This window comes from Maudiozyma barnettii (genome assembly GCF_903064755.1).
Source record: "Maudiozyma barnettii strain CLIB 1767 genome assembly, contig: KABA2_01, whole genome shotgun sequence".
Taxonomy (NCBI): Eukaryota; Fungi; Ascomycota; class Saccharomycetes; order Saccharomycetales; family Saccharomycetaceae; genus Maudiozyma; species Maudiozyma barnettii.
The window spans coordinates 476,371-499,056 of NW_024545238.1; the positions used below are offsets into that span (position 1 = coordinate 476,371).

General features: G+C 34.6%; 11 protein-coding genes across 11 annotated transcripts; 4 read left to right on the plus strand and 7 right to left on the minus strand.

The window, feature by feature from the left end:
- Positions 1 to 144: 144 nt before the first annotated feature.
- Positions 145 to 804, minus strand: KABA2_01S04730 (putative haloacid dehalogenase-like hydrolase; the record flags this gene model as incomplete). Its single annotated transcript, XM_041548149.1, has 1 exon — positions 145 to 804. One exon carries the CDS (start codon positions 802 to 804, stop codon positions 145 to 147), a length of 660 nt encoding a protein of 219 aa, XP_041404083.1.
- Positions 805 to 1,407: 603 nt separating this feature from the next.
- Positions 1,408 to 3,123, plus strand: VPS17 (retromer subunit VPS17; the record flags this gene model as incomplete). The annotated part of the gene is made up of 1 exon (XM_041548150.1): positions 1,408 to 3,123. The coding sequence occupies one exon, from the start codon at positions 1,408 to 1,410 to the stop codon at positions 3,121 to 3,123; it is 1,716 nt and encodes a 571-aa protein (XP_041404084.1).
- A 784-nt stretch (positions 3,124 to 3,907) lies between these two features.
- On the plus strand, positions 3,908 to 6,436 carry EFT1 (elongation factor 2; the record flags this gene model as incomplete). Its single annotated transcript, XM_041548151.1, has 1 exon — positions 3,908 to 6,436. The coding sequence occupies one exon, from the start codon at positions 3,908 to 3,910 to the stop codon at positions 6,434 to 6,436; it is 2,529 nt and encodes an 842-aa protein (XP_041404085.1).
- Positions 6,437 to 8,899: 2,463 nt separating this feature from the next.
- Positions 8,900 to 9,880, minus strand: AGE2 (GTPase-activating protein AGE2; the record flags this gene model as incomplete). Its single annotated transcript, XM_041548152.1, has 1 exon — positions 8,900 to 9,880. The coding sequence occupies one exon, from the start codon at positions 9,878 to 9,880 to the stop codon at positions 8,900 to 8,902; it is 981 nt and encodes a 326-aa protein (XP_041404086.1).
- An 870-nt stretch (positions 9,881 to 10,750) lies between these two features.
- On the minus strand, positions 10,751 to 11,980 carry KABA2_01S04818 (Nsr1p; the record flags this gene model as incomplete). Its single annotated transcript, XM_041548153.1, has 1 exon — positions 10,751 to 11,980. The coding sequence occupies one exon, from the start codon at positions 11,978 to 11,980 to the stop codon at positions 10,751 to 10,753; it is 1,230 nt and encodes a 409-aa protein (XP_041404087.1).
- An 868-nt stretch (positions 11,981 to 12,848) lies between these two features.
- On the minus strand, positions 12,849 to 14,783 carry MED1 (Med1p; the record flags this gene model as incomplete). Its single annotated transcript, XM_041548154.1, has 1 exon — positions 12,849 to 14,783. The coding sequence occupies one exon, from the start codon at positions 14,781 to 14,783 to the stop codon at positions 12,849 to 12,851; it is 1,935 nt and encodes a 644-aa protein (XP_041404088.1).
- A 439-nt stretch (positions 14,784 to 15,222) lies between these two features.
- HOS1 (histone deacetylase) lies at positions 15,223 to 16,659 on the plus strand (the record flags this gene model as incomplete). The annotated part of the gene is made up of 1 exon (XM_041548155.1): positions 15,223 to 16,659. One exon carries the CDS (start codon positions 15,223 to 15,225, stop codon positions 16,657 to 16,659), a length of 1,437 nt encoding a protein of 478 aa, XP_041404089.1.
- Positions 16,660 to 17,059: 400 nt separating this feature from the next.
- KABA2_01S04884 (uncharacterized protein) lies at positions 17,060 to 17,506 on the plus strand (the record flags this gene model as incomplete). The annotated part of the gene is made up of 1 exon (XM_041548156.1): positions 17,060 to 17,506. One exon carries the CDS (start codon positions 17,060 to 17,062, stop codon positions 17,504 to 17,506), a length of 447 nt encoding a protein of 148 aa, XP_041404090.1.
- Positions 17,507 to 17,845: 339 nt separating this feature from the next.
- KABA2_01S04906 (uncharacterized protein) lies at positions 17,846 to 19,990 on the minus strand (the record flags this gene model as incomplete). The annotated part of the gene is made up of 1 exon (XM_041548157.1): positions 17,846 to 19,990. One exon carries the CDS (start codon positions 19,988 to 19,990, stop codon positions 17,846 to 17,848), a length of 2,145 nt encoding a protein of 714 aa, XP_041404091.1.
- Positions 19,991 to 20,499: 509 nt separating this feature from the next.
- On the minus strand, positions 20,500 to 21,102 carry ISA2 (Isa2p; the record flags this gene model as incomplete). Its single annotated transcript, XM_041548158.1, has 1 exon — positions 20,500 to 21,102. One exon carries the CDS (start codon positions 21,100 to 21,102, stop codon positions 20,500 to 20,502), a length of 603 nt encoding a protein of 200 aa, XP_041404092.1.
- A 433-nt stretch (positions 21,103 to 21,535) lies between these two features.
- On the minus strand, positions 21,536 to 22,483 carry UBA3 (NEDD8-activating protein UBA3; the record flags this gene model as incomplete). The annotated part of the gene is made up of 1 exon (XM_041548159.1): positions 21,536 to 22,483. One exon carries the CDS (start codon positions 22,481 to 22,483, stop codon positions 21,536 to 21,538), a length of 948 nt encoding a protein of 315 aa, XP_041404093.1.
- Between the last annotated feature and the right edge of the window lie 203 nt (positions 22,484 to 22,686).

Below are 22,686 nucleotides of genomic sequence, written 5' to 3' on the forward strand. Positions count from 1 at the left end.
AGAATAACCCTTAGTGCATTGAAGAGTTTTATAAGTTTTACAGACGATTGTTTTAAAGAATAATAATCACTTTATAACAGTTTGTTGTTTTTTATGTTTCTAACTAAATTTAATACTTTAAATTGAAGTTTCTATAAAATAAATTTATTTTTTTGATTCTCTATTTATTTTTTCTAAAATATCAATAATTTCAGATAAATTATCGATAGGATAATCTACAAATTCTTTATGATCTGTCATTATATGCCCATTCACATGGTTTTTCAATAGTACTGTAACACATCCAGCACTTCTACCACTCCTCATATCATCCATTGAATCACCAATCATCATCATTTCAGATGCATCAATACTCAATTCTTTAGAAATATAAAGCAATGGATCAGGAAATGGTTTAGTCGGTCTAAAATCTCTTGTCATAATATAATCGAATAAATTAAACCCCACAGGTATAAATTTAGACACAAAATAATTCACCGGCGTAATCACATTTCTAGTGCATATACTCTTACTGTATGCATGTGTCGTTAAATAACCCATCAGTTCTACCAACCCTGGCTGTGGTTCCATTTCCATCATAGCTTGTTCTTCTACGTCATGAATCCCCTCACGAGCCTTCACCCTTTGAACCTCTGTTGGCATATCATCAATAAATTTCAAAATATCGATGGACTTTTCCTCGAGACCAATCGCTTTTCTCATTGCAGGAAACATCCATGGCTGTGGTAAACACAATGTCCCATCCATATCGAACACTAATGCCTTTATAGATCTCATATGTTTAATACCCGGTACCTTTGACATCGTTAAGTAATTGTTCTTTGGTCTATTGCTATCTTTAATAAAGGGTTTGGAATTTAATATCTCTCAAGATACCTTAGGGTAGTTGCTTCTAATTGATTGCTTATCAACATTCCTATATACTCGACGCAGGATATATATATAAATACAAATCAACTATTGCTCATCCACCATCCCAAATGATTATCTCTTTGTCTTGAGGTCCTAACTCTCTCAGGAGTTATCTGCGTAGTTAGTCTGTCTTTTTCGTCACAGGAAGGCCAACTCCATTTTCTTCAACCAGCGAAGACAAAATAAAAAACGAAGACTGCACGATAAAGGTTTGACGATATTTATTAGCAGTTCAATTTCTACGTGTAAAGAAAGATTGATAAAAAGGGTGTAACCTGAGAAGATACAAAGAGAGGAAGAAAGGATTACATACACACAAGAGAGAAATCGTCAAGGATTTAATCGAGCGGGATATTTATTCTCAACAAATACAGTTGTACTATCTATTTTACGCTATAGATAATAAGTAAGCGCTAAGTGTTAATTGATCCTTATCTATCTTTTTTTTTTAGTTATTCATTGTTTTTATATGATCCTTATTTATAGATTAACAGTATGATGTCAAACGTTACTTATGATGATCATGATCCATTAGCAGATAACCCTTTTGCTGAACATTCTAGCGCTGTGACAGAACCTAGTCATATACATCCTCCAGATGACGACGAGGAAGAAGAACAACAACAACAACAACAACAAGCAACCACTACTACATATGATGTTAATTCAAACGAAACCCAATCATACACCTCACAAGAGGCAATTCCACCAGTGGACACACCTCCAGTGGATACGTCTCCAGTGGATACGCCTCCAGATCAAGGTACAGAACGTACCATTGATATAGCGAAATTACTTCCAGAACGTAAAAATGTAGGAAAATATACCCTAATTGTTAAAGTCACTGGGTTAGAAAGAGTTGGATCGATATCGAATAAGAAAGAAAATCCAACCCTAATATTTGATTGTTCAACAAATATACCCACTTTCCGTAAAGAAAAACATAAAAATTTAAGAAAATCTACCCAGGAGTTTCAAAATTTATTTAAATTCTTGAATAATAGTATCCCTGAATCCTTTATCCCTTCGTTACCTGCCCCTTACACGAATTATGGGATAAACAATGAAGAAGATCATGATAGTACAGTTAGCAACTACCAACAATGGTTTAATAGAATATGTATAGATCCTTTAGTTTTAAGAAGTGAGGAATTAGCCTTTTTCATCGAGAGTGATTATAATTCATATATTCCAATCAACAAACCAACAACACAAGTAAGTGGTCTAAAGAGGAAAACGTTGAAGCAACTGGCTCCACCTTATGATGAAGTAATAGAATTAGCTGAGTTTAGACCTATGGTGAAATCTTTATATGTTGGAATTCAAACTGTTCAAGAAAAATTACTAAAGGCAAGTAAATCAAGAAGATTATTAGTTCAAGAAGAAAATGAATTTGGTCAAAAATTCGGTATTTTAAGTGGTAATAATGAAAATGAGGAGAGACTTTATAAAAGATATGGTAAGGTGATGACCGCTGTAGGCGATATAAATAGTATAATAGCCACCATGGATATGGCAACTTTATACGATGGCCTTGAATGGATTGTTAAAGACACATATGTTGTTAAAGAAGCATTAACAAACCGACATTTTGTCATGAGAGATTTGGTTCAAGCTCAACAAAGTTGTAAGAATAAACAAGAAACTGTTCGGAAATTAAGAAGCAAAAGAGATACTGATCCAATTAAAGCGGATAATGCATTACGTGGTTTAAAGATAGTCACTACAACAGAACAAAACTTGACATTAAAATTACAACGAATTACTGGTAATATGTTAATTGAAAGGAAACAATGGATTACATGGTATGAACAATGGTTAGCCAAATCAATCAAATCATATACATTAAGACGAATCGAATATGAAAGGAAGAAACTTTCATTATTGGAAAGAGTCCGTTCAGAAGTCCGAAGAGCAGATATGAAAGGTGGTCTCTCACGTCTTGGGAGACACACAGTATCCCACAAACATGATGAAATATCGCAAAGCACAGGAGGTGATAGCTGGACAGGTGAAGTTCGCCACCATAGTCAACAAGAAATCAATGATGTATCGCACACAGAGTTTGACAAGTCACTAACGATCGAAAGCAATGCATTACCTGGTGCAAAGACTGGGCCAGGTGAAGAATCGTCAACGAGGGATTCAAACATGCTAGATGCTAAAAGCGCAGCCCACATGTTAGGTATCTCGACGTATAATGGAAGATGACGTGGGATAGCGACCACCACCTATAAAAACAACAACAAAAATATATATATATATATATATATATATACATATACGACAATTCCAATATAAAAAAGACGACACTGAAAATTTCAACAATGACTAAAAGTCATCATAAATCCTGTTCCAAAATGTGTCACATAACCTGTAGGAACGGTATACCAAACCCTTTAACCCTAGGCCTCCTCCCCTTCCCCAAAATTAGGGCTTTCGTCAACCTTAGAAAAATAGCACTACCGGCGTAAATACCATCACACTTGATAGACCCAAATATTCACAGAACGCGATGCCCTTTTTTTCCGCTGTCGCTCCACAGCGCACTCTCAAGACAGAAAATCCGTCCGCATTTTATTACTCGCAACAGGCAAATAGAGCATTTCTCTATGTGCACCCACCACCACATTACGCACTCACACACAGACTGACATCAACTCGTTCAAGACAGACAGCAAGAGCAAACGGGAAAAGAGGGAGCTTGGAAAACTTGACGAGAAAAAAAAATTTTCACTGGAAAATTTCCCATTACTTAATCAATTTTTTTCTTCATGCTTGTTCCCCATTAGAATTGCACTAACTTGGTTTGTAATAATGGTTATATTATCCTAATTGTTACCACTTCCTGTTCTTGCTATTATTTGACTTACATTATAATTAGTATTAGTATTTTAAGAACTATTTCATGTGTTTTTCTTATTTGGTATACTTGTTTCTTTAATATATATACTTAAAACAGACCAAACCACTATTATATAACTATCTATACACAATGGTTGCTTTCACTGTTGACCAAATGCGTGCCTTAATGGACCATGTTACTAATGTTAGAAACATGTCTGTTATTGCTCACGTCGATCATGGTAAATCTACTTTGACCGATTCTTTAGTTCAAAGAGCCGGTATTATTTCCGCTGCCAAGGCTGGTGAAGCTCGTTTCACCGATACCAGAAAGGATGAACAAGAAAGAGGTATCACTATTAAGTCTACCGCCATTTCTTTATACTCTGAAATGACCGAAGAAGATGTCAAGGAAATCAAGCAAAAGACCGATGGTAACTCCTTCTTAATCAACTTGATCGATTCCCCAGGTCACGTTGACTTCTCCTCTGAAGTTACTGCTGCTCTTCGTGTCACCGATGGTGCTTTAGTTGTCGTCGACACCATTGAAGGTGTCTGTGTCCAAACTGAAACTGTCTTGAGACAAGCTCTAGGTGAAAGAATTAAGCCTGTTGTTGTCATTAACAAGGTTGACAGAGCTCTATTGGAACTACAAGTCTCCAAGGAAGATCTTTACCAAACTTTCGCCAGAACCGTTGAATCCGTTAACGTTATCATCTCCACTTACTCCGATGAAATTCTAGGTGATGTTCAAGTTTACCCATCCAAGGGTACCGTTGCCTTCGGTTCCGGTCTACATGGTTGGGCTTTCACCATCCGTCAATTCGCTAACAGATACGCCAAGAAATTCGGTGTTGACAAGGAAAAGATGATGGAAAGATTATGGGGTGACAACTACTTCAACCCAAAGACTAAGAAGTGGACTACCAAGGACACCGATGCCGAAGGTAAGCCATTGGACAGAGCTTTCAACATGTTTGTTCTAGATCCAATCTTCAGAATCTTTGCTGCTGTTATGAACTTCAAGAAGGACGAAATTCCAACTTTGTTAGAAAAGCTAGAAATTGGTCTAAAGGGTGACGAAAAGGACCTAGAAGGTAAGGCTTTGCTAAAGGTCGTTATGAGAAAGTTCTTGCCAGCTGCCGATGCTTTGTTAGAAATGATTATCCTACATTTGCCATCTCCAGTTACTGCTCAAAACTACAGAGCTGAACAATTATACGAAGGTCCAGCTGACGATGCCAGTTGTATCGCCATCAAGAACTGTGACCCAACTGCTGATTTGATGCTTTACGTCTCCAAGATGGTGCCAACCTCTGATAAGGGTAGATTCTACGCTTTCGGTAGAGTTTTCGCTGGTACTGTTAAGTCTGGTCAAAAGGTTAGAATCCAAGGTCCAAACTACGTTCCAGGTAAGAAGGATGATCTTTTCATTAAGGCCATCCAAAGAGTTGTTCTAATGATGGGTAGATTCGTCGAACCAATCGATGACTGTCCAGCCGGTAACATTATCGGTTTAGTCGGTATTGATCAATTCTTACTAAAGACTGGTACTTTGACTACTTCTGAAACCGCTCACAACATGAAGGTCATGAAGTTCTCTGTCTCTCCAGTTGTTCAAGTCGCTGTTGAAGTTAAGAACGCTAACGATCTACCAAAGTTGGTTGAAGGTCTAAAGAGACTATCCAAGTCCGATCCATGTGTCTTGACTTACATGTCTGAATCCGGTGAACATATTGTTGCTGGTACTGGTGAATTACATTTGGAAATTTGTCTACAAGATTTGGAACACGACCACGCTGGTGTTCCATTGAGAATCTCTCCACCTGTTGTTGCCTACAGAGAAACTGTTGAAGCTGAATCTTCTCAATCCGCTCTATCCAAGTCTCCAAACAAGCATAACAGAATCTACTTGAAGGCTGAACCAATGACTGAAGAAACCTCTATTGCCATTGAAAACGGTGTCATCAACCCAAGAGATGATATCAAGGCCAGAGCCAGAATCATGGCTGATGACTACGAATGGGATGTCACTGATGCCAGAAAGATCTGGTGTTTCGGTCCAGATGGTAACGGTGCCAACGTTGTTGTTGACCAAACCAAGGCTGTCCAATACTTGAACGAAATCAAGGACTCTGTTGTTGCTGCTTTCCAATGGGCTACCAAGGAAGGTCCAATTTTCGGTGAAGAAATGAGATCTGTCAGAGTTAACATCCTAGATGTCACTTTACATGCTGATGCTATCCACAGAGGTGGTGGTCAAATCATTCCAACCATGAGAAGAGCTACTTACGCTGGTTTCCTATTGGCTGAACCAAAGATTCAAGAACCAGTTTTCTTGGTCGAAATCCAATGTCCAGAACAAGCTGTCGGTGGTATTTACTCTGTTTTAAACAAGAAGAGAGGTCAAGTTGTCTCTGAAGAACAAAGACCAGGTACTCCATTATTCACTGTTAAGGCTTTCTTACCAGTTAACGAATCTTTCGGTTTCTCTGGTGAACTAAGACAAGCTACCTCTGGTCAAGCTTTCCCACAAATGGTGTTCGATCACTGGGCCACTATCAACTCTGACCCATTGGACCCAACCACCAAGGCTGGTGAAATTGTCCTTGCTGCTCGTAAGAGACACGGTATGAAGGAAGAAGTTCCAGGCTGGCAAGAATACTACGACAAGTTATAAGCAGTTTAAGAAATTGTTGATTTTTACTAAAATCAATTAATTTAAAAAAAATAAAAGAAAGAAATTTAAAATTAGTAGAAGTGTGAATGTAAGAATAAGAAAAAACATAATTTAACAGTAATGTAGTATAATATCATTGTTGTTTCTATTTTCTTAATATTCATTCATATCTTACTGTATTCTAAATTTTATAATTTCTTCTTTTATTTTTTTTTTTCATTTAAACCGTATGTTATTTACATTAAATTTTCCCTAAACTTTGTTAATATATTTATTTTATTAACATTGAGTATTGAAAATTTATATTATATATTTGTCTGTAGTTTTAAAAATAAAATAAGATAATATTTCATCATCATCAAAAGAAGAAATAATCTTACTACGTCATAGCTGTCATTAATCAATAGTAATTTCCATGGAGATAAAAAGTTCAATTTCAAAAATATACGAGCCCAAAAAACTCATATATTATATATAAATCATAGAAGTTTATACCGATGTTTGTCTCCAGAAGAGCCAGTTTACTTCTAATGTAATATGGGCTAAAGAATATATATGGGTGATATCACAGTGTACGTAGTACAGTTGAAATATTAACTCTAGCGTTATTCTGCGACAGTACCCAGTGAACTCAATTAAAATACGTGTAATCATCATGAACGAAGCGTGGGGCAAACGTAGTAGAACCCTCTTCTCTCTGACATCCTATGATATTCGGTCCGAAACATTCTGTGACGGGAGAATGTACATCATAGTAAAACTTACGGCAGCACTCAATGTTGTTCCATATACATGCCTGATTATGTACGCTTCCCTTGCATCTAAAATTGTTACTTCAGAAAAGTGGGAAACGACAAGATCAAACACGCAACGACCGACATTTGTTTTTCCTTCTTTGAAACAACGCGGGATCCCTTTTTGGCACCGTTCTTCACTATTAAGCTAAAACAAAACAAAATAATGAAGTCATGGAAGGGAAACGCGGAATATATTCAGTCCTCGCGCACATAACTAAAATAAAATCAGCTAACAAATAAAATATCTCCGGCTGGTAAGCATGAACCTCTCCATAAAAATAATAGCAAGAGGTCCCTGTCAGAGAAGTATATAGCATCACCCAAACATCCAATCATAATAATACATACAGCTACTATATATCAATCTGTCTGTCTACGTAACATTATCTGAGGAATCCCTAATAGAACTATATCGGTTTAACAAATAACTATATATACTGATTTACATTCTAGGGTCTATGATATTCTGACGGTACATTTGCTAGGAGATGTATTGTATTATATTATATTAAATCGTATTGTCTCGTCTTGTCTTATAGTAATGTATTGGAGGGGGAAGAGTAGTACATAGATGTCTCAAAGTCCCTTCGCCCCTCTTACTGAGTCTCTCGCTGTCCGTTTGAGCATTTAGGTAATATACAGAGAGAGAAAATAAGGGAGTTATTTTTAATAATAATAGCGAAAAGAAGACCTTTTCTTTCTTTCTTACCAATTGTAACAGTGAGAGAACAATTTTTCCCTTTTTGATTATACTTACTTAATTGTTGTTAGTTGAAAATAAGTAGTAATTGCTTTCACTTCAGAAATTCTAATGATTGTTGCATATACGTATTAATAAAAAAAAAGTTTGGCACAAATTTTGTTTCTAAGATAAAAATAATGACTATCCTATTGGATTTTTCCTTGTAATTAAAGTAGGATCCCTTGCGTTGTTTTTTTTTTAAACATAATTTTATATATTTATTATTATTAATTACCGGGTTGAGTACAATTTAATATGGTTTCATCAATATATTCAAGCTGACTAACTTCAGAACTAATATATATAAGACTTGGAAATCTTTAATTCAATTCAATTTGATATACATTAAATTATTTAGTCATTAATATTAATACTTATTTTTTTGCTTACATAAATATATTTTATTTATTAACTGTTTTCTTTCTCTTTTTCAAGGTAGAATAAAGATTTAAGAAAATTAACTCATCACTTACACAACAACAATACAATTACTCAAATGCTAACTCAAGATCTAAAATTATTATTATCAATTTTTACAGTATTTTTTGTATTATATTATGGTACTCATAAAGCTACAATGAATAGATATAAATTTTATGTTCCAAATCTGGGTTAATCAATTCAATTTTAATTGATTCTTTTATTTTTACTTTCTTTCTCACTAGTTCTAACGTTTTTGATTTTTTATACATATTCATTTTTATTAATATTAATTAATTAACATTAATTACATTTCGTTTCATTAGTAGACTATAATAAAATATTATTGTCTTTTTAATTGATCTGTCCTTTTTTCTCTCCATTATTGATCTGTCCATTTTGACATATCAATTATACTTCCGTGAAGTTTTTAATATACATTATATTTCTTAAAAAAATATTCTTTGATATATACATATATATTCTATAATAATATATTTATTTTTATGACCATACATTTTTAAATAATTCATTGTCATCTAATGATAATGCAGAATTACTATTATTATTGTTATTATTAATAGTAGATGACCATGTACTACTACTATTATTATTATTTAATTTTGTAGTAGATGACGCTAATGATGATATCCCTGATAATGATGTATTATTATTATTATTATTACTTGCAATATTTGCTGGATTTCTTACATTAGTGTTTGATTTTGAATAAAGGGATAATATCGATTTCTTAAGATCTGGTCTTTGATTCAATTTACTATTCGCATTAATATTAGTATTAGTATTTGTTGTCGTGGTTGTATTTGAACTTGCTGTATTACTAGTATTATTATTCGATGTCGATCCATTGGATATTGATGAGGATAATTTTTCTAAATTAACTAAACTATTATTTTTACTACTATTACTGATATTCAATTTATTCATACTATCATTTAATAAATCATTAGAAATTGGTGCAACATTTAAAGATGATACACTACTACTATTGCTACCACCATTATTATTATTATTATTATTATTATTATTATCTAATAGATTTTCTTTCATTAATGATAAATCTTTCTTATTCGGAATACTGTCACCAATCCATTTTTTAGCTTCATATTTCGCTCTAATAAAAGTTTGTAATTTATTCGTATCTAATAAAGATTGTTTTAAATTACTTTTAATTTCATCACTTAATCGACATTCATAATATAAATTAGCAATATCATTATTTTGCATTCGAATTAACATCCTTAAATGTTCTTCTTTCCACGTATCTAAATCAACAGATTTAACTTTTGAAACATGAGTCCCCAAAGATCTATGAACACCAGCACAGCGGATACAAATGAATACACCCAACGACCATGACGCCCACCGTGGGTGTGATTGACTCTTACAATCGGCACATATGGAATTCCCAGGATCACGTAATAATGCACCAATGGCTTTCTTAACAGGAATTGCTGTAGTCATTTCTATTTAATAAAAACTAAGCAAAACACGAACTGATATTATTATTCAATGTGGTTATTATTCAGAGCTAGGACTGATAACTGTATGCTACACACTATAATCGTAAGAAGAATATTGTAAAAAATAAACTCTTTCTTTCTATTTCTTTTCCTATATATGTATACATACGTGAATTGATCAGTCAGCATTATTACTGTTAGAATCAAAATAATTTTTCATCTTGAATGTCTCTTTCGCTCGTCTCCTCTCCCCATCAAACGAAATCAGAATGCAAACGACAAAGAAAAAGAGAACAACGCACACGTCAAAAAACAACAACCAATAAACATGGTGGGGCACAATAATAGATAGATAATAATGAATGAGATATGGTTTAGAAGGTAAAAAAAACTGCATATAAACAGGCATAATTTGACAAATATGTCAAAATATATTTTAAATATATATGGGATATGCTTATTGAATATTATTTATAGTCCCTAAATGCCCATTTTATAGTAGGGCTAGGGCTAGGGGTTGTAAATTATGTATATTTATATGTAGGAGTAATTCTTGTTCTTTTTATCTTAGTGAAATTGCTTATGTTTTTTTTATTTAAATGCCTAATATACAAATAATATAATAAAATGAATGCATGTGATAGATGATAAGATGAGTTGTAGAGACAACAAATCATAATAATATGCTTGTTTCAAGAAGACCCAATTATTCTATCATCAAAAAAGCACATACACTCATAGAAAAGTGCTATGTAAATAGTGTATATACATATCCGAACTGGAGTAGATGGGAAGAAGAGTATGAGTAGAAGAGGAGAAATGAATATTTTCGATTTGTTTTATTGGAAAAAGAAATATTTGTTTATTCCAATTAATCAAAGGTCTTCTTGGTACCAGCGAAGTCAGCGGTGTTTCTAGATTTACCTAATGGAGCATTGTTAGCACCGGAACCAGTAGATCTGAAACCACCACGGCCACCGAAGCCACCACGGCCACCACGGTCACCGAAACCACCTCTGTTGCCACCACGGCCACCGAAGCCACCACGGCCACCACGACCACCGAAACCACCACGGCCACCACGGTCACCGAAGCCACCACGGCCACCACGGCCACCGAAACCACCTCTGTTACCACCGAAACCACCTCTGTCGTTTTGTGGTCTTGGAGTAGAGTAATCAAGTCTAACTGGTCTGTTGTCAATGTATTCACCTTGTAGAGCCTCTAGAGCCTTCTTGGCATCGTCAAGGTTACCGTATTGAACGTAACCAAAACCCTTTGGTTGCTCAGTTTCTGGATGAGTTGGTAGACGAACGGAAACAATTTCACCGTATTTACTGAACATTTGAGAGATTTCATCTGTGTTAGCACCGAAGGATAAGTTACCTAAGAATAGAGTGTCAGATGGTTCACTTGGAACATCACCGAATTTCTTAGCACGGTCACCACCGTTGTTAGTAGCTGGCTTGGAGTTAGACATGTCACAGTTGATTTCACGACCATCGATTTCTTTACCTTGCATTTCCTTGACGGCTTTTTCAGCAAAGGTTTTGTTCTTAAAGTCAACGTAACCGTAACCCTTGGATCTGTCGGTACCTCTTTCGTAGATAACTCTAGCGGCAACAACACCACCAATGTGGTCGAATTCACTCTTTAACCAGTCACCGTCAATAGACCAAGATAGTCTACCGACAAAGATGGTAGATGGTTCTTCATCAGCATCACCTTCATCAGCATCTTCTTCGGTCTTTTGTTTCTTAGAATCGTCAGATTCTTCTTCTTCGTCTTCAGATTCAGCTTTACGCTTCTTGTCGTTAGATTCTTCTTCAGCTTCAGATTCGGAACCAGATTCAGAGGAGGAGGAGTCGGAACCAGATTCAGAGGATGAGGAAGAGGATTCTTCCTTTTTGGTTTCTTCCTTCTTAGTTTCTTCTTCAGAATCAGAGGAGGAGGATTCAGAATCAGAAGAAGAGTCGGAACTAGATTCAGAAGATGAGGAAGAGGAAGAGGAAGAGTCGGAAGAAGAAGTGGCAGCAGCCTTTTCTTCAGCAACCTTCTTTTGGGCTAGTTTAGCGTCTTTCTTGGAAGTAGTCTTGGCCATCTCTGTAATCTTTGAAATATATATAATCTAAGTTAGAATGAGAGTATACTGAGGTTCTAATTGTAACACAAGAAAGGAATAAGCCCAAGATACAAACAATTTTGAAAAAGGGAAAGTAACAATTACCAAATATAAGTTTTAAGTATTAATACTTTATTATATATAAGCGATGCCAATCGTTACTTGAAAGTGACAAAAACAAGAACTATAATCGATTGATGAAAATTTTCACTTCTCTAAGGGAATAAGTTTCAATTCTTTCCCCTTTGGTAGATGATAATTAAAATAAAGTGAAAATTTTTGCGATGAGCCCAAGAAACACACGCAGAATCCCAAAAAAGGAAAGAGAACTCTCAAACCTTTTCTTCTTCTTGCTCTTCTTCTTCTTCTCTTAGCTCATCCCATCGTTGATTTCTTTCTTTCAAACTGAAAATTTTTTTATTTTTTTTTTTTCGTTTTTGGAAAATTTTCAGTTTTTCAGGTTTTGTAAGCGTGGGCGTCGTTCGTGGTGAGGTGTGCGGGCGGTGAGTTTTAGTTTTACTGGTTTTACTGGTTTCTCCCTGAACTATTTTCTTGCAGACCAGGGGAGCAACTAGGTTTAGAGTGATGAGATGAGGTATGGACGTCGGAGTTGACGATGTGCTTATTGCTGCAGTAAATACATAACATAAATATGTTGATATGTTGATATGTTGATATGTTGATATGTTGATATGTTGATATGTTGATATGTTGATATGTTGATATGTTGATATGTTGATATGTTGATATTAGTTACAGATTTTATTTGTTGCATACTGTTCATCTATGAATGGTTGTCTATCTATACATGGATGGTATATAATGCAAAGAAGAAAAAATGAACTAGTTAAATGGTTTGGCGGAAGCTTGACATGAAGGCATCCCATTTAGAAACTGGTTCATATAAATTACAACTGGCGATATCTCCCAGAGATATATGGTCCTCACAGATAATTAGCGGTATTAGCTCTTGCACTGTGGTCTCTTGTTCTTGTTCTTCTTTGATATCTCGGGTGTCTTCGATATCATTACCTAATTCCATTGGATCAATATCCATCCGACTATCATCTTCCATGACTGGTACATCTTTGCTAGTGTCAGGACCATCGTTATTTGAATGGCCATTATCATCAGTAGACATATGTTCATTGTTGTGACCCTGTGTTGTATTGTAATCATCGTCGTCTTCCTCTGTAATAACGGAATGTTGTTCCGACATAACATCATGTAAGTTAAATTGTTGCAATCCTTCGTCCTTGAACATTGTCGCTTCAGTAATACTGGGTCTCTTCCCTTTATTGGATGATCGTCTTCTTCTCATACCAATATCGGGTGTTACGTTAGCTCCAGACACACTGTTGTGTCTATAATGATCGATTGAATTGAATCCAAGAGTAGTATTTGTGCTGGTATCCACACTCGAGCGTATATTTCCATTTGGAGCTAATAACAGTTTGTGATCATCATCATATGTACTTGTAGATTCCTTTTGAACCATCATCAGTTCAACAATATTCTCCAGCACTCTTTTAGACCATAGTGTCCAAGTTAATATTTCATCAATTAGATCAATGTTATCATTACTAATGTCAAAAAATGGTAACCTTATCAGTGGACTTGTAAAATCATTGATTAGACGGATCTTATCATGATAATATAGACCATTACCACTTGGAGGATGTGAACCATCTTCTAAATTGGTTAGTAGTTTCAGGAATTTGGTCGAGTTGTAATTATTAATATTGTCATCTCTTTGGCGACTATTAGATTTATTTATATTGGTTCGAATTAATCCATTTGTTTGTGTATTATTATCGAATATCACATCAGTTGAGATGAATGATTTTGGGAACCATATAGAATCTGAAATAATCTCCATAACTAGCGAAACACCCATTGTGTAGGACTCTGCAGATTCGTTTATCCATTCTTTGGTATCCTTAGAGTAAATATATTCATATAATATATGTTGTGGATCCAAAGATTTCTTAAAGGTTATCTTAGCAACTATTTCTCGTTCTGTATCTGCGGTGATGATATATATACCAAATTTACTATCTAGATTAGTTGCTACATTCCATTTAATACCGCGATCCAGTAAATAATCTTGGATATATTGACTCAATTCAGTATAATATTTGAACAAATCTAATTTATTTTTCTCCAATTGATTATTACTGCTACTATTATTATTGTTGTTGTTGTTACCGTTAGCATTCTTAGTATTATTAGATCCGATTGGTGAATTGTTTGCACCATTAGATAGATTGCCTGTGGTTGTATTATTATTATTAGAATCTGAATGATTGTTACCAGAACCATGTAAACCACCAGAACCATGTACGGAGTTATTGGAATCGACATCTAATTGTGAATACGAATCTAATAAATACAAGAATTCTAAGTTTTCATGAAATTCATTCAAATTAGGATACTCTATTAAAGATTTTAGTAATATATTACTTTCTTTATCTTGAGACTGAAGACCCGACTCCAGAGGATTCTTATTTTCAAAATAGTTGAAATTGTCAAAATTGGATGCCAATACCAGTTTAACATCTTTAACTTTCCCTTCAGATTTAATAAAATCGATATCAATGACTATAATTTTCGACGCAGTTGATAATCTTGCCACTTCATTATCTACATCATCGATGAACGACTCCAATCCAAGGGTTTGGCATAGTTTAGTTATGTTATCCAATGTAACAATACCAGGCTTATAGTTCTTGAATAATGTGATCATCTCATTTAGAGTATCAGTGTATTTATCTGTAGTCATATTGTTATTTTTTTCTTTTTTCTTTGTACAGTTCTTATTGTATTGCAAGTCTCAGTAAACTACCTTTAATATCACGAATAATGTCCGACTAGCAAAAATAAACATTAATTGGTATAACACTTAAAATATATATCTTGCGAAAGTATCACCTTTTGTCCTGTGTCTTCCTGTTTCCTCTTCGAAATGTTTATTGACCTATTCCTCTTTTCTATATCTTGCAGATATTTATTATTCATTATATTGAAATTTCGATTAATGAAAAAGAAAAAATGCCAAAAGGGAACAACCATAACAATACAGAACTAAAAAAACACTCGAGAATAGACAAGCACCAGTTAAACAAATTAAACGATAATTGTTACAAAAGCACTTTTAAAGGTTTGAAATGTTTGTTACTGGCTAATCTGTGTATGTTAGAAGTTATAAGTGTTCAACTACAATGACGAAGCTAATCATATCGGCGTCTGTGTTCCAATCACAAGTTGCTGATTTACTACCTTGTAATGGCTATAAGAAATCCCAGCTTACATATGCATTGCTTGATGCTTATAATTTACTTAATTATTTTGATGTGGTAATCAAAACTCCATATTGTTCTAAAGAAGATCTCTTACGGTTCCATTCTGCCACATATGTGGATCAACTAATGAACGATACCCTTAATGTCATACAAGAAGGCGATAAAATAGAAGACGATTGGAATCAATTAGGTGAAATCAGTGATCAGTGGAACGACTCTAATGATAATATTCCAAAAGAAAGAAGGTTTTATTCAAGGGAAGCGTTGTATGAATATTTTAAGGCATATAAATTGAATCCAAAGGAAATTGCGAATACATATAATAATGTTCGTTCGATAAAAAGAATGAAATTAGATAATGTTACATTAAGTAATGATGAATTATTAAAAAAGTATAATTTAACAGGAGATTGTCCTTTATTTTCATATTTACCAATGTATTTACAAGTCAACACGGGTGCAACTCTTGTATTAGAGAAATATATCAACCTACCCCCACCAGGTGAAAATGATTTTGAAAGAATCATTGGTATAAATTTGGATGGTGGAAGACACCATGCTTCTAAGCAAAGTGCACGTGGATTTTGTTACACTAATGATATTGTCTTATTGATACAACGATTACGCAAAAAGGGATTTCAAAGAATCAGTTATATCGATTTTGATCTTCATCACGGTGATGGAGTAGAGAACGCATTCAAATATTCTAATTTTATACAGACTATATCCTTACATTTATATGAAGCCGGTTTTTTCCCTGGTACAGGTAGTCTAAAGAATAATAAACCTCCAAATTTAGTTAACATTCCTATGTTTCATGGGTTAAACGATAAGTATTTGCAAACTATATTGAACAAGATTATTATACCTTTAATTGATCAGCATAATCCACAAATTATTGTAATACAAAGTGGAGGGGATGGTTTATCTGGGGATAAATATGACGAATGGCAACTAAGCATACATGGACTCACTAAATGTATCATGGAACTCGTAGATCGATTCACTACATGCCACTGTATTGTCCTTGGAGGAGGAGGATACAATGAATTAATCATGAGCAGGTTCAATACATATCTTACATGGAACATTGTACGAAAATATTCATCCCAGATACAAAACGGTTTAATCAAGGAATATATTGAGGACGACTTCGACTATTTGATACCTGATCATGAGTTTATCGAGTTGTATGCAGATGATAACTATAAATACTGGTCGTACGAGCAACCTGGTAACGATAAATTTAAGACTCTTAGGAATAATAATACTCCGGATTATCTCGAAAAATGCATCAGGAACATATTCCCCAATGAGACACACTTAAAGAGATCCGTTAACCGATCAGCCCCATAAAATTATACAACTAAACATAAATAATGATAATATGATAAGTAACGATTAATTGCAACCTTTCCATATGCATATATATATGATACTTCATTTGTTCGTCCGATCGATAGTCCTCAGGGTAACAAAAGTTTATGTAAGGATCTGAGCGATGACTGGAAAAAAAATATAGATCGGTTTCCCTTGAATTTGGAACAGTAGCGACTTAGTATATGAATAAATGTTAATAAATGCAGATAAGAATAAGTATTATGTTTCAGCAAAAAGAACAACAAAGTAGCCTTAAAATTACTGAATTTTGTTGCTAGGTCGTATTTACAATTAACGAAACTCGATATCCAAGGGAATATAAACATTATTATTTTTTCTTTCTTTCTTTCCTTACAATTTATTCATATACTTGAACATGTCCCAAAAGCCCCTCACTGCCGATCAGATTGCTGAATTCAAGGAGACTTTCGATCTGTTTGATAAAGATCACAGTGGATCCATATCTGCTTCTGAACTAAAATCTGTAATGAAATCATTAGGTTTATCACCCACTGACGACGAGGTACGGGATCTAGTCAATGAAATCGATATAGACGGTAACAATGAAATTGAATTCAACGAGTTTTTAACCCTGATGTCTAAGCAAATATCTTCAAATGATACAGAACAAGAACTGATAGAAGCTTTCAAAGTATTTGATACCAATGGTGATGGTGTGATATCTGTCACAGAATTAAAGGCAGTCTTAAGTTCAATTGGAGAAGACTTGTCTGATGAAGAATTGAACCAAATGATTAAAGAGGTTAGCAAAGGCACTGGCGAAATCAATATTGAACAATTTGCAGCTCTTTTATCAAAATAAGGATAAGGTACTCTGTATTTTTAGTTTCATTAGCAAGATTTTCGGTTATTGAATTCTTTATACTTTTTTTCATGTTTTTTATCTATTTTATTTTACTATTATTATCATTCAAAAACCAAATTTATTGAATTTAAAAGGTTACATATAATTATTGCTTATGAATTATGAGAATCAAAATAGAAGCGTAAAGTTACTTCATCAGATAATATGTACTATGACATGTTAGGTCAATCCATTATGTAAAGTAGTTAATATTAATATATACAAATAGTGAAGTTTGTAACTTATTGCTTCGTTTGCTTTTTTAACAAGCTCAACCTTAATTATAGAGATTCGAGATTAAGCATTATTTTTAACAAGATTCCTCTTATATCTTTCTAATGGGCTCATGTTTTCTTCATTGTCATTTATTTCACTTTCATTAATATCGTTATGGGATCCCCTGTTAATTAGCTCGTTACTAATACTGTTGGAGCCAGACATTAGTCCAACCTTCTTCTTTGGAATCATTGGTGACTTGCCCTTCAGGGATTCTTTTTTCTTTGGTACTTGAGGTGGTGATGTTTTTTTAGTAGAAAGCTTTACCGGATCAGACTTTGATTCGTTATTTTTTAAATTCATATTAGCTAGTTCATTCACGAGTTTAGCATTTGGTAAAATATGGTTCTTAACGTTTTTATCCTCCAGAGTTTCCTGATTATCGAGTTTAACATTTGTAATTTGATTTGCCGCTACATTATTATCGTCAGAACGAATTGTATTTCTACGGCTTTTTGGTACAACCGGTGGGGGTCCTCTAGTTTGTGAAATAGAGTGTGGTCTTGAGGGAATTGATTCAAAACTAGATTTGTTCATAGATGTAACTGACTGAATTTTTCTTGGTGATGGAAGTGGTTTGGGAGCTTCACTTGTAGTTCTGCTTCTAGCAACAAGGGGAGGAGGAGGTATCATTGCTTCACTGGTAGCTCTGTTCCTAGATGGTAAAGGAGGTGCGTCTTCCTCATTTTCTATAAATCTTTCTCTATTGCTCTCGTCATTTCGAGTTCCACTTGGGAAATCAATAGGTTCATGTGATCTACTCTTTGAAGAATTATGAATGTGTCTATCTTCATAATCATTTTCATTTCTCCTCCTAGATATTGGTATATCATCTTGATATTCTATTCTTCTTGATCTAGTATCATCATAATCATCTCTTCTTCTAGATCGTGGTTCGTCATAATCATCTCTTCGCCTAGATCGTGGTTCGTCATAATCGTCCCCCCTTCTAGATCGTGGTTCGTCATAATCATCTCTTCGCCTAGATCGTGGCTCGTCATAATCGTCCCCCCTTCTAGATCGTGGTTCGTCATAATCATCTCTTCTCCTAGATCTTGGGATTTCATCGAAACCCTGTTCTTTGTGTTTTGGAGCATCAGTAGAATCATATCTTCTTCCATCCGTAAGTTCTTTAGGTTCATTATTGTTATTATGTTTGATGGAATGGGTTGAGCGATCATGTAGTGAAACCCTAGACCCGTGGCTCCTTATAGGGCTTTTGATAGGTGATGGATCGTGTGTTAATTCATTTTGTTCCGATCTAACGCACAGATGATCATTAGATGGTACTTTCTTCTTAAAATTAGAATGCAACTCCTGGTTAATACCCTGCCCATTACTCAATTTATCTGGAACCGTTGTATTCCTTTTAGGAGGCTCAATAACATTGGTACCGTCGGTAATTGGTTCTGCTCTTTCGGTATTACCATTTTCGTCTATTATCTCTTTCTCTTCTGGGATAGAATCATCTACCACCTTAGGTACTACCATTTCACTCCTATTATGATGTATAGGTGGTGCAGGTAACGAAGCAATATCTACTGGTGTTATTTGGAATGACTGAGGAGGCTGTGTAGTAGTTGCTACAGGATTTGGAGTTCCACCAGGTGGGACACTAGGTTGGTATGGAGAAACTCCGGGTTTGTAAGGGGTAGTTTGAACTGGAGTTGGTGTGACTCCAGGTTGATAGGGAGTAGTCTGGACTGGAGTTGGTGTGACTCCGGGTTGATAGGGAGTAGTCTGGACTGGAGTTGGTGTGACTCCGGGTTGATAGGGAGTAGTCTGGACTGGAGTTGGTGTGACTCCAGGTTGGTATGTATTTGCCACAGAGGATGTCGGCGTCACGCCTGGTTGGTATGGGGTTTGCCCATATGCAGATGTAGTGGGTTTAAATTGGCTTTGTGATTGAATTGTGTGGGTTCCATAGTCACCAGTATTACGCTCTGAACTATAAGCAGAACTGCTATGTCTTGAATCGAAGTCGTGTTCTCTTTCAAACTCTTCTCCCTTTCTGTCATCTTTCTCTGAATGATCTTTCCCCTTATGTTTATTATAAGAACCCTTGCCGGCACTATATGCTGCCTTAGAGACCTTCTTTGTCCCACTAAATCCTTTCTTTCCGACGCTAACTACACCTTTCTTAAATGAATCCGCATCAAAACCCATCGTTCTTTTTAGGTATTTTTTTTAGTTTTTTGTTTATTGTATAATGAGTGTTTGTGTGTACACACTTGTAATCAGTGAATTGGAGATTGACCTACAATCAGTTGCTTGAACAAACTATTAAAAGTTAGATTTTATGAATAGATTAAATATGTGTCTTTATTTGTTTCATCAATTTTGGCCCCTTTAGCTCTCTGCGTCTTTTTTGATTTCTTCTCACATTCGGCATTTAGTGAAATGAAACTTCGACAATGGGAATACAATGAAATAAAAACAATAAAGGGGTGATCAAATGTTGTCATTCGTACAGATGGGATAATAAATAAGAAAGTATAATTTTAGGAATATATAATTACATGTATATATATATATATGTTTATGTTTATGTTACTATGTGATGATGAATTTAGGAAAGAGAGATGAGGTCAGAATAATTGCATTAATTCTATTTTAATCGTAATCCTGGAGCCAAAGTTGTTACTTCACGTTCCGTAATAAATCGATTCAATAAGTTAAACCTCAATATCGAAACTACTACCACATCCACAACTACTCTTTAAATCACCACCACTGATTTTGAAACTCGAACCTATCAGTTCCTTCGTATATGTTAATATGGTGTTGTTCAATATCTTTAACGACTTCGGGTCGATTATAACTTTCCCAGTGTCATCATTTAATTCATAGATGGTCAATTTCGCATCTGCATCATCTTCAAATTCATCCGTAGCGTCATTTTCTTTTTCGGTGGATTTGACTTCTTTCATAATGCCGGTTGTAACGTCTACTTTGGATTCAGGGATCAGCTGTAATGTGTATTGAAACCCGTGACATCCTCCACTTTCAATGCCAATTTTTAGCACTTCTTGAGAATCTCTGTATATTTGAGCCAATCTGGAGGCTGCTCTCTCGGATATGCCTAGATTTAGATCATTGATCCTATTTATAATATTGCTCGGTTTGATCAATTTTTCAGTAGGATCTAACTCTTCCGCGTTCGTTGCATAAGTTCTAAGAGTAAAAGGACTGGTAGTTGCAAGCTTTGTAAACCTACTGGCTCGTATCACCGATCTTCCTTGCAAACGTATCAAACCAAACATATTTATTGGTTTCATTATCTTTTTTTATTTTTCTTAATGAAGAGCTTCTGAATATTTTGTTATTTGATGCACTTATTACAAAATAACGAAAATATGACTTTTTTTGTTATATGCGATCTACTCTTATATAGATATAACGAGAAAGATGACTGTTTCTTACTTTTGCGATTAACGCATATCCAATCATTAGATCATCATTCATTCTATCTATCTAATTACCAACTAACCACGAATAAACGAGAATTCGATGGATAGACGATTTGGATTACTAATAGGATTATTATTCGCGTTGTCGGGGAGGGTAGTAGGATCTAAAGCTTAAATATGGCGTGTAGAGTGATAATGAGTAACCTTAGCCAGATCCCTCTAATAAAGGTGTATGACTCTAAATCTTTTATAAACCAACCGGCTAGCAATATGATGATGATTACAGTTTCTATTCTTGTTGCTATGTCTGAGGATAGAGTTTCGAGCACGCCGAACAATTTTTTAGTCTTTCATATTGGAAACTGTAAGAGAAGCAACCTTCCGCACCGTTTAGGATTGTAAAATTATTTGCCTGGATGGTACCTGAATCAGTTATCTCTATCATGTCATGATAAATCTTTAGAAATTCGTTACATGTGTTAGCTGCAATCATTGCATTCATTGTGCTGACACTGGGGATTATCCGTTTGATGACACCCATCACATACGCAAGGTTCAATTCACTTGTATCAATATTAAATTCTTTAGCTCTAGTAAAAGAAGCATCCAAAATATTTTGATAGATCTTATCCGATTTGTCATCAGCGAAAACATCATCCCATTTAATTGAATCTAAAGGATATATTATTGTAATCACGTACTCAATAACATGTTTTAAATTTCTTGGATTATTAATAATTGTACACATTGGTAAAGTATCTTGCCCTTTTGGTAATGTATTAATTGAACATTCCCAACATGCAGTAAAACCTGGAAGTATAGTCTTCACATGTCCCTTTAACCCTTCTGTACCACCATCTATAAATGGTATGACTTTTTCAAAAGTTGATTTGCATACTATTTGGATGATTATTTCATTGATGAACCTTCTTGGTTTGATAGCATCTAATCCCGATATTATAAAGTCAAATTGTTCATAAAATTCAATATTTAAAGTAGTTAAGTCACAAACTAATGGAATCAGCCTAATAGGTATATTTGGGAAGTGTGTCTCGATGTACTTAATTGCTGTTGTAGCCTTTGGCTTCCCAATATCCTCATCTGAGAAAAGAAATTGTCGGTTTAAGTTTGTCAATTCAATTGTATCCATGTCTATGATGTGAATAGATGAAATCTTACACATCACTAAATTCTTCAGGATTTCGCAGCCCAGTCCACCTGCACCTAATATGAGAACACTACAATTCATATATATGAAAATATCACTACAATTCTCCCCTTGTTTTGTTGTTTTTGACTTCTATATATTTTTCCTTTTGTTTAACGCAATATGGTAAATACGAAATTTTTGTTATTATTTCTTATAGTAAGATCAAAAATAAAACTCAGAACATCTCACTCAGAAGACTTTTCAATTAAAATATTATAAAGATATTACACGTAAAAATAAAA